At 47.7% G+C, this 13,435-nt stretch overlaps 2 protein-coding genes across 4 annotated transcripts; one reads left to right on the forward strand and one right to left on the reverse strand.

Annotated features, from left to right (window-relative positions):
- Positions 1-7,272: 7,272 nt before the first annotated feature.
- LOC127316944 (protein RAFTIN 1B) lies at positions 7,273-8,973 on the forward strand. Of its 2 annotated transcripts, none has more exons than XM_051347425.2 (3): positions 7,273-7,380; positions 7,495-7,615; positions 7,734-8,973. In XM_051347425.2, the coding sequence occupies exons 1-3, from the start codon at positions 7,336-7,338 to the stop codon at positions 8,795-8,797; spliced, it is 1,230 nt and encodes a 409-aa protein (XP_051203385.1). In that variant the 5' UTR covers positions 7,273-7,335; the 3' UTR covers positions 8,798-8,973. The 2 variants fall into 2 exon arrangements, with proteins under 2 accessions (XP_051203385.1, XP_051203386.1); XM_051347426.2 differs by having other exon boundaries at positions 7,737-8,973.
- A 9-nt stretch (positions 8,974-8,982) lies between these two features.
- LOC127316943 (transmembrane 9 superfamily member 12) lies at positions 8,983-13,000 on the reverse strand. 2 transcript variants are annotated; one of them, XR_011748773.1, is made up of 3 exons: positions 12,881-13,000; positions 9,564-11,680; positions 8,983-9,281 (listed from the first exon to the last, which is right to left on the reverse strand). XR_011748773.1 is itself a non-coding variant. In XM_051347424.1 (2 exons), the coding sequence occupies exon 2, from the start codon at positions 11,632-11,634 to the stop codon at positions 9,652-9,654; it is 1,983 nt and encodes a 660-aa protein (XP_051203384.1). In that variant the 5' UTR covers positions 11,635-11,680; positions 12,881-13,000; the 3' UTR covers positions 9,505-9,651. The 2 variants fall into 2 exon arrangements, 1 of the variants encoding a protein (XP_051203384.1); XM_051347424.1 differs by lacking the exon at positions 8,983-9,281 and having other exon boundaries at positions 9,505-11,680.
- Positions 13,001-13,435: the final 435 nt, after the last annotated feature.

Raw genomic sequence — 13,435 nt, forward strand, 5'->3', positions numbered from 1 at the left:
GCAAGAAGATCCTGAATGTACTTTTTCTGAGAGATAGAAAAGCCATCAGAAGTGGAGGAAACCTCAATCCCAAGAAAATAGCGAAGAGGACCAAGATCAGTCATAAGAAACTGATCTCAAAGACGAGCCCTAACAAAGGCAATATACTCAAGATCATCACCAGTAATGATCATATCATCAACATGGAGAAGAAGAAGGGTGCGTCCACGAGGAGAAGTGTGAACGAAATGTGCTGGATCATGAAAACTAGGAGAGAATCCAGCTGCAGTCACCACAGAGGCAAAACGCTCAAACCAGTAACGAGGGGCCTGTTTCAGACCATAGAGAGAACGTCGAAGACGACAAACCATCCCATCGGGAACAGAATGCCCAGGAGGAGGCTGCATGTAAACCTCCTCACTCAACTCGCCATTAAGAAAAGCGTTCTGAACATCAAGCTGGGACACAGACCATCGTCGAACAGAAGCAACAACAAGAAGAGTACGCACAGTGGTCATATGAGCCACAAGGGCAAAAGTCTCATCATAGTCACGGCCGTGCTCCTGCTGAAAGCCACGAGCCACAAGACGCGCTTTATAGCGCTCAAGAGATCCATCAGAGTGAGTCTTAATTTTATAGACCCACTTACACGTGATAGGACGAACACCAGAAGGGGGAGAAACAAGATCCCAGGTGCCAGTGCGCTCAAGCGCAGCGATCTCCTCAGCCACGACAAGCTGCCATTCAGGATGACGCTTGGCATTCCGATAAGAAGTCGGCTCGGAGACGACAGAGAGACCATACTGACTAGGAGAGTAACGGGCTGGAGCACGACGCTGACGAACAGGCCGTGAAGGGGGAAGCTCATCGGCAGAGGACACCTCATCAGAAGAAGAGGAAGAAGGAACATCATCGGAAGGATCCGAAGCCGGAGAACGAGGAGTACTAGGGGAACTAGACGGAGGAGAGAATGACGCAGAAATCGAATGGGGCGCATCAGAACTAGGAGGGGGAGGAGAAGGGACAGCAGGGGGTGCATCCGGAAAAATAAGAAAAGAGATATCATCCACCGGGTAAGTACCCGAGGTGGGGCGAGGATAGAAGGGACGCGTCTCATCAAACATGACGTCACGAGAGATGTGCATCCGACGACCAACAGGATCCCAACAGCGATAGCCCTTATGCTCATCACTGTATCCGAGAAAAACACACTCAACAGACTGAGCGGTCAGTTTGGTGCGTTCGCGAGGAGGGAGAAGGACATAGCAAACGCAACCAAATAACCGAAGAATCGAGCAATCTGGAGAGCTACCAGAAAGACGCTCGAGAGGAATGCCACCTTGAAGGGTAGCAGAAGGCTGAATGTTAATGAGGTAAGTCGACGTCGCGACAGCCTCAACCTAGAAATGCGGCGGAAGAGAGGAAGCAATCATCATAGCACGGGTAGTCTTAAGAATATGACGATGCTTACGCTCGGCGACACCATTTTGAGCATGGGCGCCGGGACACGAGAACTGAGCGAGGGTGCCCTGCTCAGCAAGAACACCACACAGGTGCTGGGAGATATACTCTCCAGCAAAATCAGCATGAAACACACGAATAGGCGTGGAATACTGAGTACGAACCATGGCTGCAAAACGCTGATATATAGAGAGCACCTCACTGTGAGAGTGCATAAGAAACAACCAGGTGTACCGTGAAAAATCATCAATAAACAAAATATAGTATCGATGACCCTCTTTTGAAGGAAAGGGAGCCGGACCCCAAACATCCGAATGAACTAAATCAAAAGGTCACTGAGATACAGACGCACTAGTAGGATAGGGAAGCTGAATCTGTTTGCCTAACCTACAACCCTGACATGAATGCAAAGACACATCTCCTGAGACAGACCCCAGAAGACCACTACGAACTAATGACGATAAACGGGAGCCACAGATGTGACCCAGCCGATGATGCCACTACTGAAAAGATCCAGTGATAGAAGCAGCAACCGCAGGAGAACTGGCAGATGAAGTGTCAACAGGAGGAACACGAAGCCAGTCTAACTCCCAGAGCCCCGAGGACTCAAGGCTGCGAGGGCCAGCTCCAACCAGGGCCTGTGTACGGTGGTCCTGAACAGCACAAGAATCAGCGTCAAAAATGACGCGACAACCAGAATCAGTAAGCTGACTAGCAGAAAACAGGTTCATCTTAAGACTAGGAACATGAGAAACATCAGAAACAGAGAAAGAGGAAGTAGAAATGGTGCCTCGACTGAAAACAGGAAGAGAGGTACCATCAGCCGTGATAACACGGACAGTAGAAACAAGAGAGCGAAGAACAGAAAGAATAGAAGACACAGAAGTCATATAAAAAGAAGCTCCAGAATCCAGATACCACGGGGATGACGTACCTGACTGTGTAGAAGGTGGTGATCGCGCGGTGCCAGATGCACAGAACCAGCAGTACCCGTCGAGGAAGAGCCTGTAGCAGTGAGCAGACCACGAAGACCACGGATAATATCCTGATCAGATAGCGCAACAGCAGAAGATCCTGAAGAACTAGCCTGGCGACGAGTATGGTACCGCTGACGTAAGCTGGGATCCCTCTGCCAGCAGCTAGAGACAGTGTGGCCATACCTGCCAACGGATTAGCTACTTCGGCCGGGAACTAGAGGACCAATTTTTGTTCTGATACCATGTTAGGGAAATATGCTTGTTGAATTATCAGGGGGCCAAAAACCACAATATATAGTACATGTACATGCGCAAATATGCTGGAAGCCCCCTAACATATGAGAAAACTACAATATACAGATATACAAATATATACTCTAACAACATTCAAGTGTACATAGTATTTTACTATCGTTGTACTAGTTATCCATGACCCTCTAATACTTAATTATCCCCATCCTGACCTTTGTTCTGTTTCTCTTGAAACAGAACTGGAGTGTGAAGAAGAAGATACCATGAAAGCTCTTGGGTGGTATGCAGATCGTGAGTAACAAAGATCCTATGCAGATTGGGTGATAGCAGCTCTAGCTGTCTCTTTTATATCTTTTACTGGGTTAATCAATTAGGAACTAGGATCCTATGTGACTCAGATATTTATTTCGTGTGGTTGGAACTTGGAAGAATACTCCCTATATGCTGAGTAGTCTATCTTCTCTTATCTGCTAGTCTGCTACTCCTCTGTTCCATATTATAAATCGTTTTGGAAGGCTAGTAGTAATTTACTAGCCTTCCAAAACGATTTATAATTTGGAACATAGTTAGTGCATCGTAATAGTTTTCTGGTTACACCGCTTCCATACTATCTAATTAGTATGGTGCTTCGCTGAAAGTGGCAAGATCGGTTTCAGTTCGCGGTGTCTAACGTAGTAGAAGAAGAAACGGTTCATTTGAGGCCACCATCTATCTCTACTCTGCAAGAACGGCTATGGTAGATAATCTACAACATATTTTTGCTAGTTCAGTAAGAAGCTGATACCATCCTCTGCAGATGCTCTGGTAATTCAATGAGTGAACAAACAGCACTAAGCTCTGCTGATCGATCATACCAGGGCCAAGAGAGTGAAGTGTTGATGAACTCAACAGTAGTAAATCTTATGATATGAAACGTAACTGCATCAATGGCTGAGAACTAAGGGTCTAGAGTGCAAGGTGCCGTTCCTTGATGCCTGTTCTGAACATGAACGCTTCAGACAAATCAAATGGTCTTACTGTTGATATGGACAGAAACTAGTACACGATAAAGGCTGGTATGAAGTTCAAAAAATACAGATTAATGAGCATGGCTTAGCTTAGCTTAGCTGCATTATTTTCCCCTTTTGGAAAGTATCGACGTATAAGGTAATGCTTGTTGGTACCAATTGAGTAGGTGATTAAGGCTCCGTGGGGGCAAAGTACTGATGCGATGACCGGAAACATTTGACTCCGATCTCTCTTAGACCATCTCCAGCCGGGTCCCTTAAAGGGATTTGGGGTGCGTCGGATAAAAAATCGTTTCCAGCCGTGCGCCCCAAAGATCCTTTCCATTCGGCGCGACCCAATACGGTGTCCGGCATCCCGAGCCCGTCTCCGCTACAGGGGACGCTCCGGGCACGCCGGACGCAACAAGAAGCGAGGCGAGGAGAGGAGACGCTGGTCCGACGCGTCAGCGACACATTCAAGTTTAAACCTAACCGTCGCCTACCTCGCGGTGGAAGTTATTGGCGCGCAGTGACACACGAACGAAGCGTCGCAGTGTTGCCTTAATGGCAATGGAGGGGCAGGCAAGACGTCTCGTCGGTGCTGCGCAGCCTCCACGCGTTGCCGGCGTTCGCACGCCACCGCGTGTTCCCGCGCCTTTTTCCGCTGCTTCTAGTCTCTTCCCACGCTATCTTATAACATATAATCAAATTTGAATTAAAACCTGTATTTTCGTGCACTTTTATTTATTTTAGGGTGCGTTTTTTGGGGACGCGGCTGTGGAACGACGTCCCCCAAACGCGAGACGAACAAAACACGTTCGATCCAACGCTGTTTCGTGTACGTTTTGGGGATGCGGCTGGAGATGCTCTTATCGCTTTGTAGTGCAACCACACTTGAGAAACAGTACGACCTCGCCTCCAGGTTCCTCAGCTTCTCCAAGCCCTCCTTGGCAGCTGAAAGTCCCAACGTTCTTGGCAGCTGAAACAGCCAACAAGTTATCAAATTCGAACCAAAACTTAGACAGCAAGGATGTCCAACACTAATGAAAATGACAACTTATTAACATAATTTGAACCTGATACAAAGCAAACGGTTACCGGACTGATACAAAGCAGTGAGTTATCGAACTCAAATCTAAACTTGTATTCATTAGCAAGGTTGTCAATTATACTAATGTAAAGCAAAATTGTTGCAGAACACTATTACCAGCACTAGTTATCAATATTTTTAACCCAAAACAAACAAATCGATAAAACCAGCCATACCTCTGATGCATGCCAATGTTCCCTAGTATTCATGACCCTGAACACACATCCGATCCGTCGTCACCAAGCCGGCCAGCCGGCCGGCCAGCAGCCGATAGAGATTCCGATTCCGCGTGATTTCCGGCAGCATGCAACAATAGCGTGGACGATGAGCAGGTACGGCACACGAATCTGGCGCTGCCGCGCCTCACAACATGCCACACGCGCGGGGATCAGCATATGTCACGCCCAGGATTATATTCTCTCGTGCCAGCTCAAATCGAGAACTTTGTCTGTTTGGTGTCGCCGTCACAGCTGAGCCCGTGCTATCACGGACGCCTACTCTAGTACTTCCTCCCTCCTTAAATAAGTGAAAGTATAGATTTTCTAAGCTAGATTATCAAGTAGAGAGAAAATTGCATTACAGAGATGCAAACCAATATCACTCTTCTCTTTAATTTTTTCACATGTAATGAGCTAAATACATGTAGAAAATGAAGATAACATATTCTAAATATTATTGGGTTTGATCTGCGTGCGATGAGAGAGATTTTTTTTGCTACTCTAAAATGCATTGAAAAGATAGAATTTAAGGCTAAACATCTTCTTATTTAAGTACAGAGTCAGTAGTGCTAAAATGACTGCTTAAATCTTAATCATCTCTGCATCAAAGATGTCTAAGCCTCTTACTCAAGTTAAATACTCCCTCGGCCCCATGAAAGATAATCCAAGAAATCTTGTGTGGTACGGAGACTGTATGCCCTTGTTGATGTATCAGTGTTGGGTTGTTGGCTTAACTGATGACTACTATGAATAGCGAATAATATTTTCATGTCCTTGTTTTGCTGAGGAATGAACAGAAAAATATATATATTTAACACTAGTACATATGCAAATGTACTGGCCATATATATTTCTTACTAGTAGTATTTTAAAATTTTATGACACGCTGTTAAACAAAATAAAACTGAGGAATACTCTTACGCAGTTCCAAAATAATTGAGGTACTAGTTTGTTCTAAGTAAAACTACTTTAATGTTTACCCACACAAAAAACTAATGTAAGTTTGATATAATTTATGCAAAAAATATTAAGGTTTACCAGCAACATCATCAATTTAAGTTTATTATACATCGTCATACAATATATTTGCATTATGTATATATTGGGCATTGTGAATATTGAAAAAAAACATTGCTTCAACTTTGAGAAGCTTCACTTAGGGAAAACTTAGAACTTCAAATAAATTGAAACGAAGGGAGTGTAAGTTAATCAATTAGAGATTTGTATTTAAATGTCAATTATAGAACTCAATTATAAGTTGTGGTGGACAAGCTAGCTTATTTTGAATTTTGCTATCAATCTTGAGTTTTGTCCTCCGGTGTCATGTACAACCGAACAATGACACATGATCATCAAAACTGTGTATGAGATGGAGTGAATCATGCAAATGAAAATTTGGAATGATGCCAAGCTGAAAATCAGCTAGACAAAAGATAACAAATATGCAAAAAAAAGGAATTGATGAATTTTCCTTCAATGTTGGGATAGTTGATTTTTCTTTTTTAAAACGGAGGCAAAATATTTACCTCATTCATTAATTAAGGAGAAATCATGTAGTGTAGTACCTTATAAAATGCTCTTTGATTCACATGATTTTGAAAACCCAGAAATAGGGAAAACACAATGTTGCAACGCCATGCCCCTTTGTATTCTGTTGGATTTTATTTGTAGCAAAATTTGTTTGATTGTGTCACAGAAAAAGCAAACGATTCTTACCAAGTGGACTACGATGGAGCTAAATTTCCTATGAAATATAATGGACATGATTTTTTTAGCGGTATGCTATGTTTCCAGCTCCTAGTTGATGAGGAGTTTTCACGTTTTCACGGCACAAGGCCCTGTTGGCATGCTTTTCTCTTATTGTTCTGTATGTAGGTGTTGCGTGGTGGCGTTGGGTTTTCTGCAGATGTATGCTCTTTGTAAGTTCTTTGTTGAATAAAATTAATAAAGAATGACGTATGCATCAATTGATGTAGAGGATGGGGCTTAACCTCCATTTCGAAAAAAAGGAGAAATTGTATACCCACAAACTAACAACCTACATAAGAAAATTTTCTAATGATTTCATTTCACAATTTTTTTTATTAATACCCAGGCCTTGAGTCAAACTTGCCCTATAGCTGACATGCTTACAGCGTACGAACTCTCTCGGTTTGATGATGTAAATGAAATATACTGAATGTAGCAAGTACTCCGTAGTATGTACCATTCGGTAGTGGAGTAATTGATAGGGCAGGGTTCATAATTGGATGCTTGATATGCGAATACGCGTCAATTTCTCGTCGAGCCGGGCGCCTATAAGTATCGCCGCCTGATCACCACATCACTCCCACGCACAACGACCTCAATCGACCTCTGAGCAGCGCACATCCATGGCGCGCTTCCTCATCGCCCTCCTCGCTGCCGCCCTAGTCGCGGTAATGGCCCAAGAAGCCACTGAGCTAGGCGTGCATCTTTGCATGAGATAGGGCGCCATTCATGCGTGAAACTGGTGTCAGAGTGATTGACACGTACGGTTGCGTTCTCCTCAGGTTCAGGCTGGAGGGCAGCTGGGCCACGCGGCGCCGGCAACGGCCGAGGTGTTCTGGCGCACCGTGCTGCCGCACTCGCCATTGCCGGACGCCATCCTCCGCCTCCTCCGCCCTGCAGCAGGTCCGTCTTGCATCTGCATGCATGTTCCTCGTCTCCCTTCACTGACTGTATTCTCTCGAGTTTGATCCCACACTACTACAAAAATGCACGCATTGATCGACGTTGAGTTAATCACCAGCAGACACCAGCAGCTTCGTGAGCAAGGCCGAGGAGCGGCCCCCCTTCGACTACCAAGACTACAGGCGCTCGTCGTCCGGTGATGGCTCCAGCAAACGCACAGGCGCTGCTGCCCGAGCAGGTGATTTCGACTACGACGACTACCGCGGCGGAGGCGCCGCCGACACGCCTTACGGGTACAGCTACAGCAAGCAGGCACCGAGCACAAACCAAGCCGAGGAACGCCGTGTCGCCGCCGCCGACACCCCATTCGGGTACGACTACAAGGCGCCGAGCACAAACCAAGCAGGGGAGCGACTTGCTGGCGCCGCTGCCGACACACCTTTCGGGTACGACTACAAGGCGCCGAGCACGGCTATGGGTGGCGGCCAGGCGGCGGAACCGACGAAGACCAAGGTATTCTTCCAGGAGGAGTCCGTGCGCGTCGGGGAGCGTCTCCCGTTCCACTTCCCTCCCGCCGGCACCTCGGCCCCGGCGCTGGGCTTCCTGCCGCGCCGCGTCGCCGACTCCGTCCCGTTCACGGCGCCCGCTCTACCAGGCGTCCTCGCGGCTTTCGGTGTCGCGCCGGGCTCCACCACGGCATCCAGCATGGAGGCGACGCTGCGCGCCTGCGAGACGCCGACCATGGCTGGGGAGTCCAAGTTCTGCGCGACGTCGCTGGAGGCGCTGGTGGAGCGCGCCATGGGAGTCCTGGGGACACGCGACGTGAGGCCGGTGACGTCGACGCTGCCCCGCGACGGCGCGCCGCTGCAGACGTACACCGTCCGCGCCGTGCAGCGGGTGGAGGGCGGCCCGGTCTTCGTGGCGTGCCACCCAGAGCCTTTCCCGTACACCGTGTACCGCTGCCACACCACCGGCCCGTCCAGGGCGTACATGCTGGAGATGGAGGGCGCCGTCGACGGGGTGACCATCGCCACCGTGTGCCACACCGACACGTCAATGTGGAACCCGGAGCACATCTCCTTCAGGCTCCTCGGCACCAAGCCCGGCGGCACGCCGGTCTGCCACCTCATGCCCTACGGCCACATCATCTGGGCCAAGAACGTGAAACGCTCGACGGCTTGAGCTCCCGGCCAGCTCGGTTCTCTCGCTGATCGATTGTACTTTTATCTGTATCTCTACCTACGTTCTTGTCCATGCCACCTGCTTTACTGCTGTAGCTCGACACTAGAAGATGATCATCATTTGCCAGAGCAGAGTTTATAATAAAAGAACAGCATCTGCAGAGCTGTGTTTATTGACATTTGCAATTCGAATTCAACTGCCACCAGACAATTGGTGCTTTGTTAATGTTATTGCGATACCGGTACACGGTGTGGCAGAAATGGTAGTGTTTACGATACTACCTAACTACCATGCCAAAAGAAAAAAATGGACTCCTCATATCGATATGGCAAGAATAATAGTTGTGTTCACTGAAGAATTAAGCATGAGACCATTTCATTGTACAGTAGATAAGTAAGCAAATGAATGTTCCCAGTCATCTTTTCTTCAACCAATATGCGAGTATGGCAGGAGCTCTGCCTTTGGTTAAGAAAAAGGTGAATACCTGCACAAGAAATAGAAATCACCTTTTCAATGGCATTGAAAAATTGTCAAAAACATGTACTCCGACTGAGCCTACCAACGCCACGGCTACCAATTCCTTTCCACTCACAGATTAGAATGCCATCCAACAATCGCTCCTCAATACTAAGTAGGTCTGGGTTGTTGTATCTAGTGTAATAGCAGTTACTAGCTCACGATGATTCTTAAGGGAAACAAAATGACAATTACTAGAGAACACTGCATCACATCTCCTTAAAAATTATCTGCAGTTCATCAAAATCACCTCAGTAAACAGCACGTCTCAGCTTGAAGCTCGCACCCACACTCTAGCAATACAAATACAAAAGGCCGTTGAATATAGCGAGCATCCATCAGTCGATCTTCACTGACGCAAAGAGATAGTGCACAAAGGAGATTGACGTCAAAAAGCCAATGGTTCCGGTGGCAAGCATGATCGCAAATGCCATGAGGAACGAGTAGCCGATGTAAAGCATTGCAGAGACAGGCCCGCTAAGGCTTCTGAGATCAAAGACCAAGTAGTTGATGGAGTAGAGGAACACGTAGAGAGCAACAGAGCCCGAAGCAAAGAAAGCCTTCCACCACCACCTCCAGTCCTCGACACAGAGATTCATGTAGGTAAGAACAACAGATACCTCGGCGCAAACAACGACAAGCATCAGCAGGACAATCAGCAAGAAGCCAAACACATAGTAGAACCTTCCAAGCCAGATGCTCGAGAGAATGAAGAACAGCTCAATAAACAGTGTTCCAAATGGCAGCGTGCCTGCTCCAAGGACCAGAAGCCATGATGGATATTTCCGTGCAGGGATCTCTCTGGGAATCTGGTTGGTGCGAACTGGAAATTCGATTTGTTCTGCTCTTGTACCAAGGAAACCACCGACAAGCGTTAACGGCACAGAGATACAGAACCACAGAGCCAGAAGGGTGAAAAATAATGAAATGGGTAAGGCTCCAGTGCTCTTGCTTCCCCACAAGACGAAGTTTAACACGGTAAGGACCGTAAACATGATACCAGGGAAAAAGCAGGCAGTCAACCAGGACAATGATCTCCATCCTTCAGATGTTCCCTTAATAGTCCTCCATAGCCGAACACTGACATACCCAGCTGCAATGCCGAGGAAAAGATAGAGAATGATCATCCCAGTAAGAAGCATTCCTCTAGAAGCTGGAGACATGAACCCAAGTGTGGAAAAAACTATTGTTACGATTGCCATGCCCAGAATTTGAACACCATCGCCGATCATGATGCATAACAGCTTGGGGCAAGATGGCTCTCTGAATACATCTCCAACAACAAGCTTCCACCCAGAGAGCTCCTCATTCATCTGTGCTTGAGCTTCCTTGTCGAGCTCCTCATATGTGGTGAGATCCCTCCTGACAGTTCTCAGGAATATAATAAAGACAATTCCTGCCAAGAACAAGATGACCATGAGGGAGTTCATTATGGAGAACCAGTGAACATTGGCGCCAGCCTCCATCTTCAGATAAGCATCCCACCTAGATGGCCACCTGATGTCACTCTTCACAAACTCAACATCATAGGTAAACGTGATCCTCTCCTGTTGCCTGATCGCTTGAGACTTGCGAAGCTCCACTGGGCAGCTCACAGGTTCAATCTTGTCATGCATGTTAAGCTTGGAGAAAGCCTCGGTATCACGCTTCACACTGCAAGGCACAACCTCAAAACCAACAATCTGATACCCAGACATCCCCTTCTTGTCCGTCTCTGAGATGACAGCAGATCCTTCTTCTCCGGTACCGATGATTTCTACATTTGTACCTTCGTACTCATGGACCAGGACCTTAAACTTTAAGTGGTTGATGATATAATCATCAGCACTACCAGCAGGAGTGTAACCAACAGGAAAGCCAGTCCACTGCACTGTGATACCATTCTGCTCAGCGAAACGCATAACCGGCAGATTGTCCAGCATCATGTTAACCTGGTAAAGATCACGGGCCCGCTGCTTGAGAAGCTTTGCATCATTCTCATTAAGCCCTTTGGTGGTGCAGAGGAAGAGGGACTCGTTAACATTCACACTGAACCGGTAGGGCGAGTTGTCGATCTGGTCACCCATGAGAAGCTCACCGAGGTTCTCGGCGCTCTTCTTGATGCCACCAGGGGGGCGGCAATATGGCAGACTGTAGTAGCTGAACGGCATCTCGGTCTCAATGGACGTGAGTGAATTGACCTTTGCCCATATGTCCTCACCTTCGGAGTATGTGTGCATGTAGCTGCCAGGCAAGTAGAATGCATTGCTTGGAGCAGCCAGCAACAGCACAGCCAACAATAACAGAGGCAGAAAACGAGAACTGTCCAGCGCCCCAGCCATCTGAAGCACAAATTCTCACCAGTGACCTAGAACATGTGTGAGCTGCCTGTAACAGAAACATTGTATTGATCAGAACAATGCATCAATGGTAAATCACATTCGCAGTTAATTTGAGAGGAATCATCTATGTGGACAAAAACATATGAAAGCTCTAAATATGATATAGCAGGTACACAGCCATTTCCAAGAGCAAGATCATACGAAATCCGTCTATTCTCCAGGAATCTATAAGAACCATGCTTATGTTACTAGCAAACATCAGTTTCCATCCAAAAAATACTATATGTATAACAAAAAAAAACACTGACACAATGCAACCAATCTAGGACAGCAATTACTAAGTACTCCCCTGAATTCTCCAACAAGCTAAACGCACAGCCACTCATTCGGGAGCAAAACATTGCACACAGGAGTACTACGAAGTAAGAACACCTAGAATACAACCGATATTTTCCTGTAACGGAACGCACGATCTCTTATTTCTTACGCGCCCAAAATTGGAAATCCTCCGCGCACATCAAAAACAGATCAGCTACTACAGGCCCGCGTACCTAGGACGAACAGCACCGTAGATCTAGGGAAAAGGCGGTGAAGGAACTCGGAGATCTAGAGCAAGCAACCGCGGGTGGGAAAAGAGAGAGAGAGAGGAATCATGTATGTGGAGAAAAACATATGAAAGCTCTAAATATGATAGCAGGTACACAGCCATTTCCAAGAGCAAGATCATACGAAATCCGTCCATCCTCCAGGAATCTTTCTTTCACGCGAAACCCACCATAATGGGATCGATTTCCAAACTAAGTAGAAGAACCTCCCAAGAATTCTCCAATAATCTAAACGCACGGCCACTCATTCGGGAGCAAAACATTGCACATAGGATTACTACCAAGTAGGAACACCTAGAATACAAACGATATTTTCCTGTAACTGGACACCCGATCCCTTATTTCTTACGCGACCAAAATTGGAAGCGCTCCGCGCACAGCAAGCACTTGGCGCATCAAAAACAGAGCAGGTACTACAGGCCCGCGTACCTAGAACGACCAACACCGTAGATCTACGGCGAAGGAAGTCGGAGATCTAGAGCAAGCAACCGCGGGTGGGTCGAATCCGAACGCTAGGCTCCAACCCTACGGTGCTGCTAGAGCTAGGGGCACAACTAGAAGCAGCGGAATGGATGGAGGCGCCGAGACGGTTCTAGAACTGCGGGGGCCGGGGCGGGGCGGGGCAGGGCGAGGAAGGGTACCTGGCGAGGCGGTGGAGCACGGTGAGAATCGAGCGCGGATGGATGGATCGGGACCCGGGTGGGGAAAGAGAGACGGACGGGGAGGGCGAGCGCACAGGGAAGGGAATGTCTAGATATCTGGGTTTCTTTGGGCCTGAACTGGTGGATCCACAATCTAAATTACCGCAAAGGCCCCGACCAGGCGCCGGCCCATCAGGTAATTATTTTCTTAATCTAGAGGAGGATGGCGTCCTCGTCGCGTGTCTCGTCCTGCCGAGTGACCTACGCAGTCCGGCCGATTCCCGGTGATCGCCGGAACTTCCCCTTCCTCGACGGAGTCCTGGTGGCTCACCACGCTCGGAAGCACCTCCTCCTACCCGATTCGAAGGAATTCATCGTCGATTCAAGGGCGCTCGGAACAAAGGAGGTAATCGTGTTTGGGGGAGCAGTTGTTCTCCCCCAGCATGATGCTCGCATTCCGTCCCGGTCGCTGCCGCCGGAGTCTCTCTTAGGGGGCGGCGGAGTTTCGGATTCAGCTCCTCCGGCGCAGAGACTCGATCCTAAGTCGTTCCCAGC

The sequence above is a fragment of the Lolium perenne genome, chromosome 7, assembly GCF_019359855.2.
Source record: "Lolium perenne isolate Kyuss_39 chromosome 7, Kyuss_2.0, whole genome shotgun sequence".
Lineage (NCBI taxonomy): Eukaryota > Viridiplantae > Streptophyta > Magnoliopsida > Poales > Poaceae > Lolium > Lolium perenne.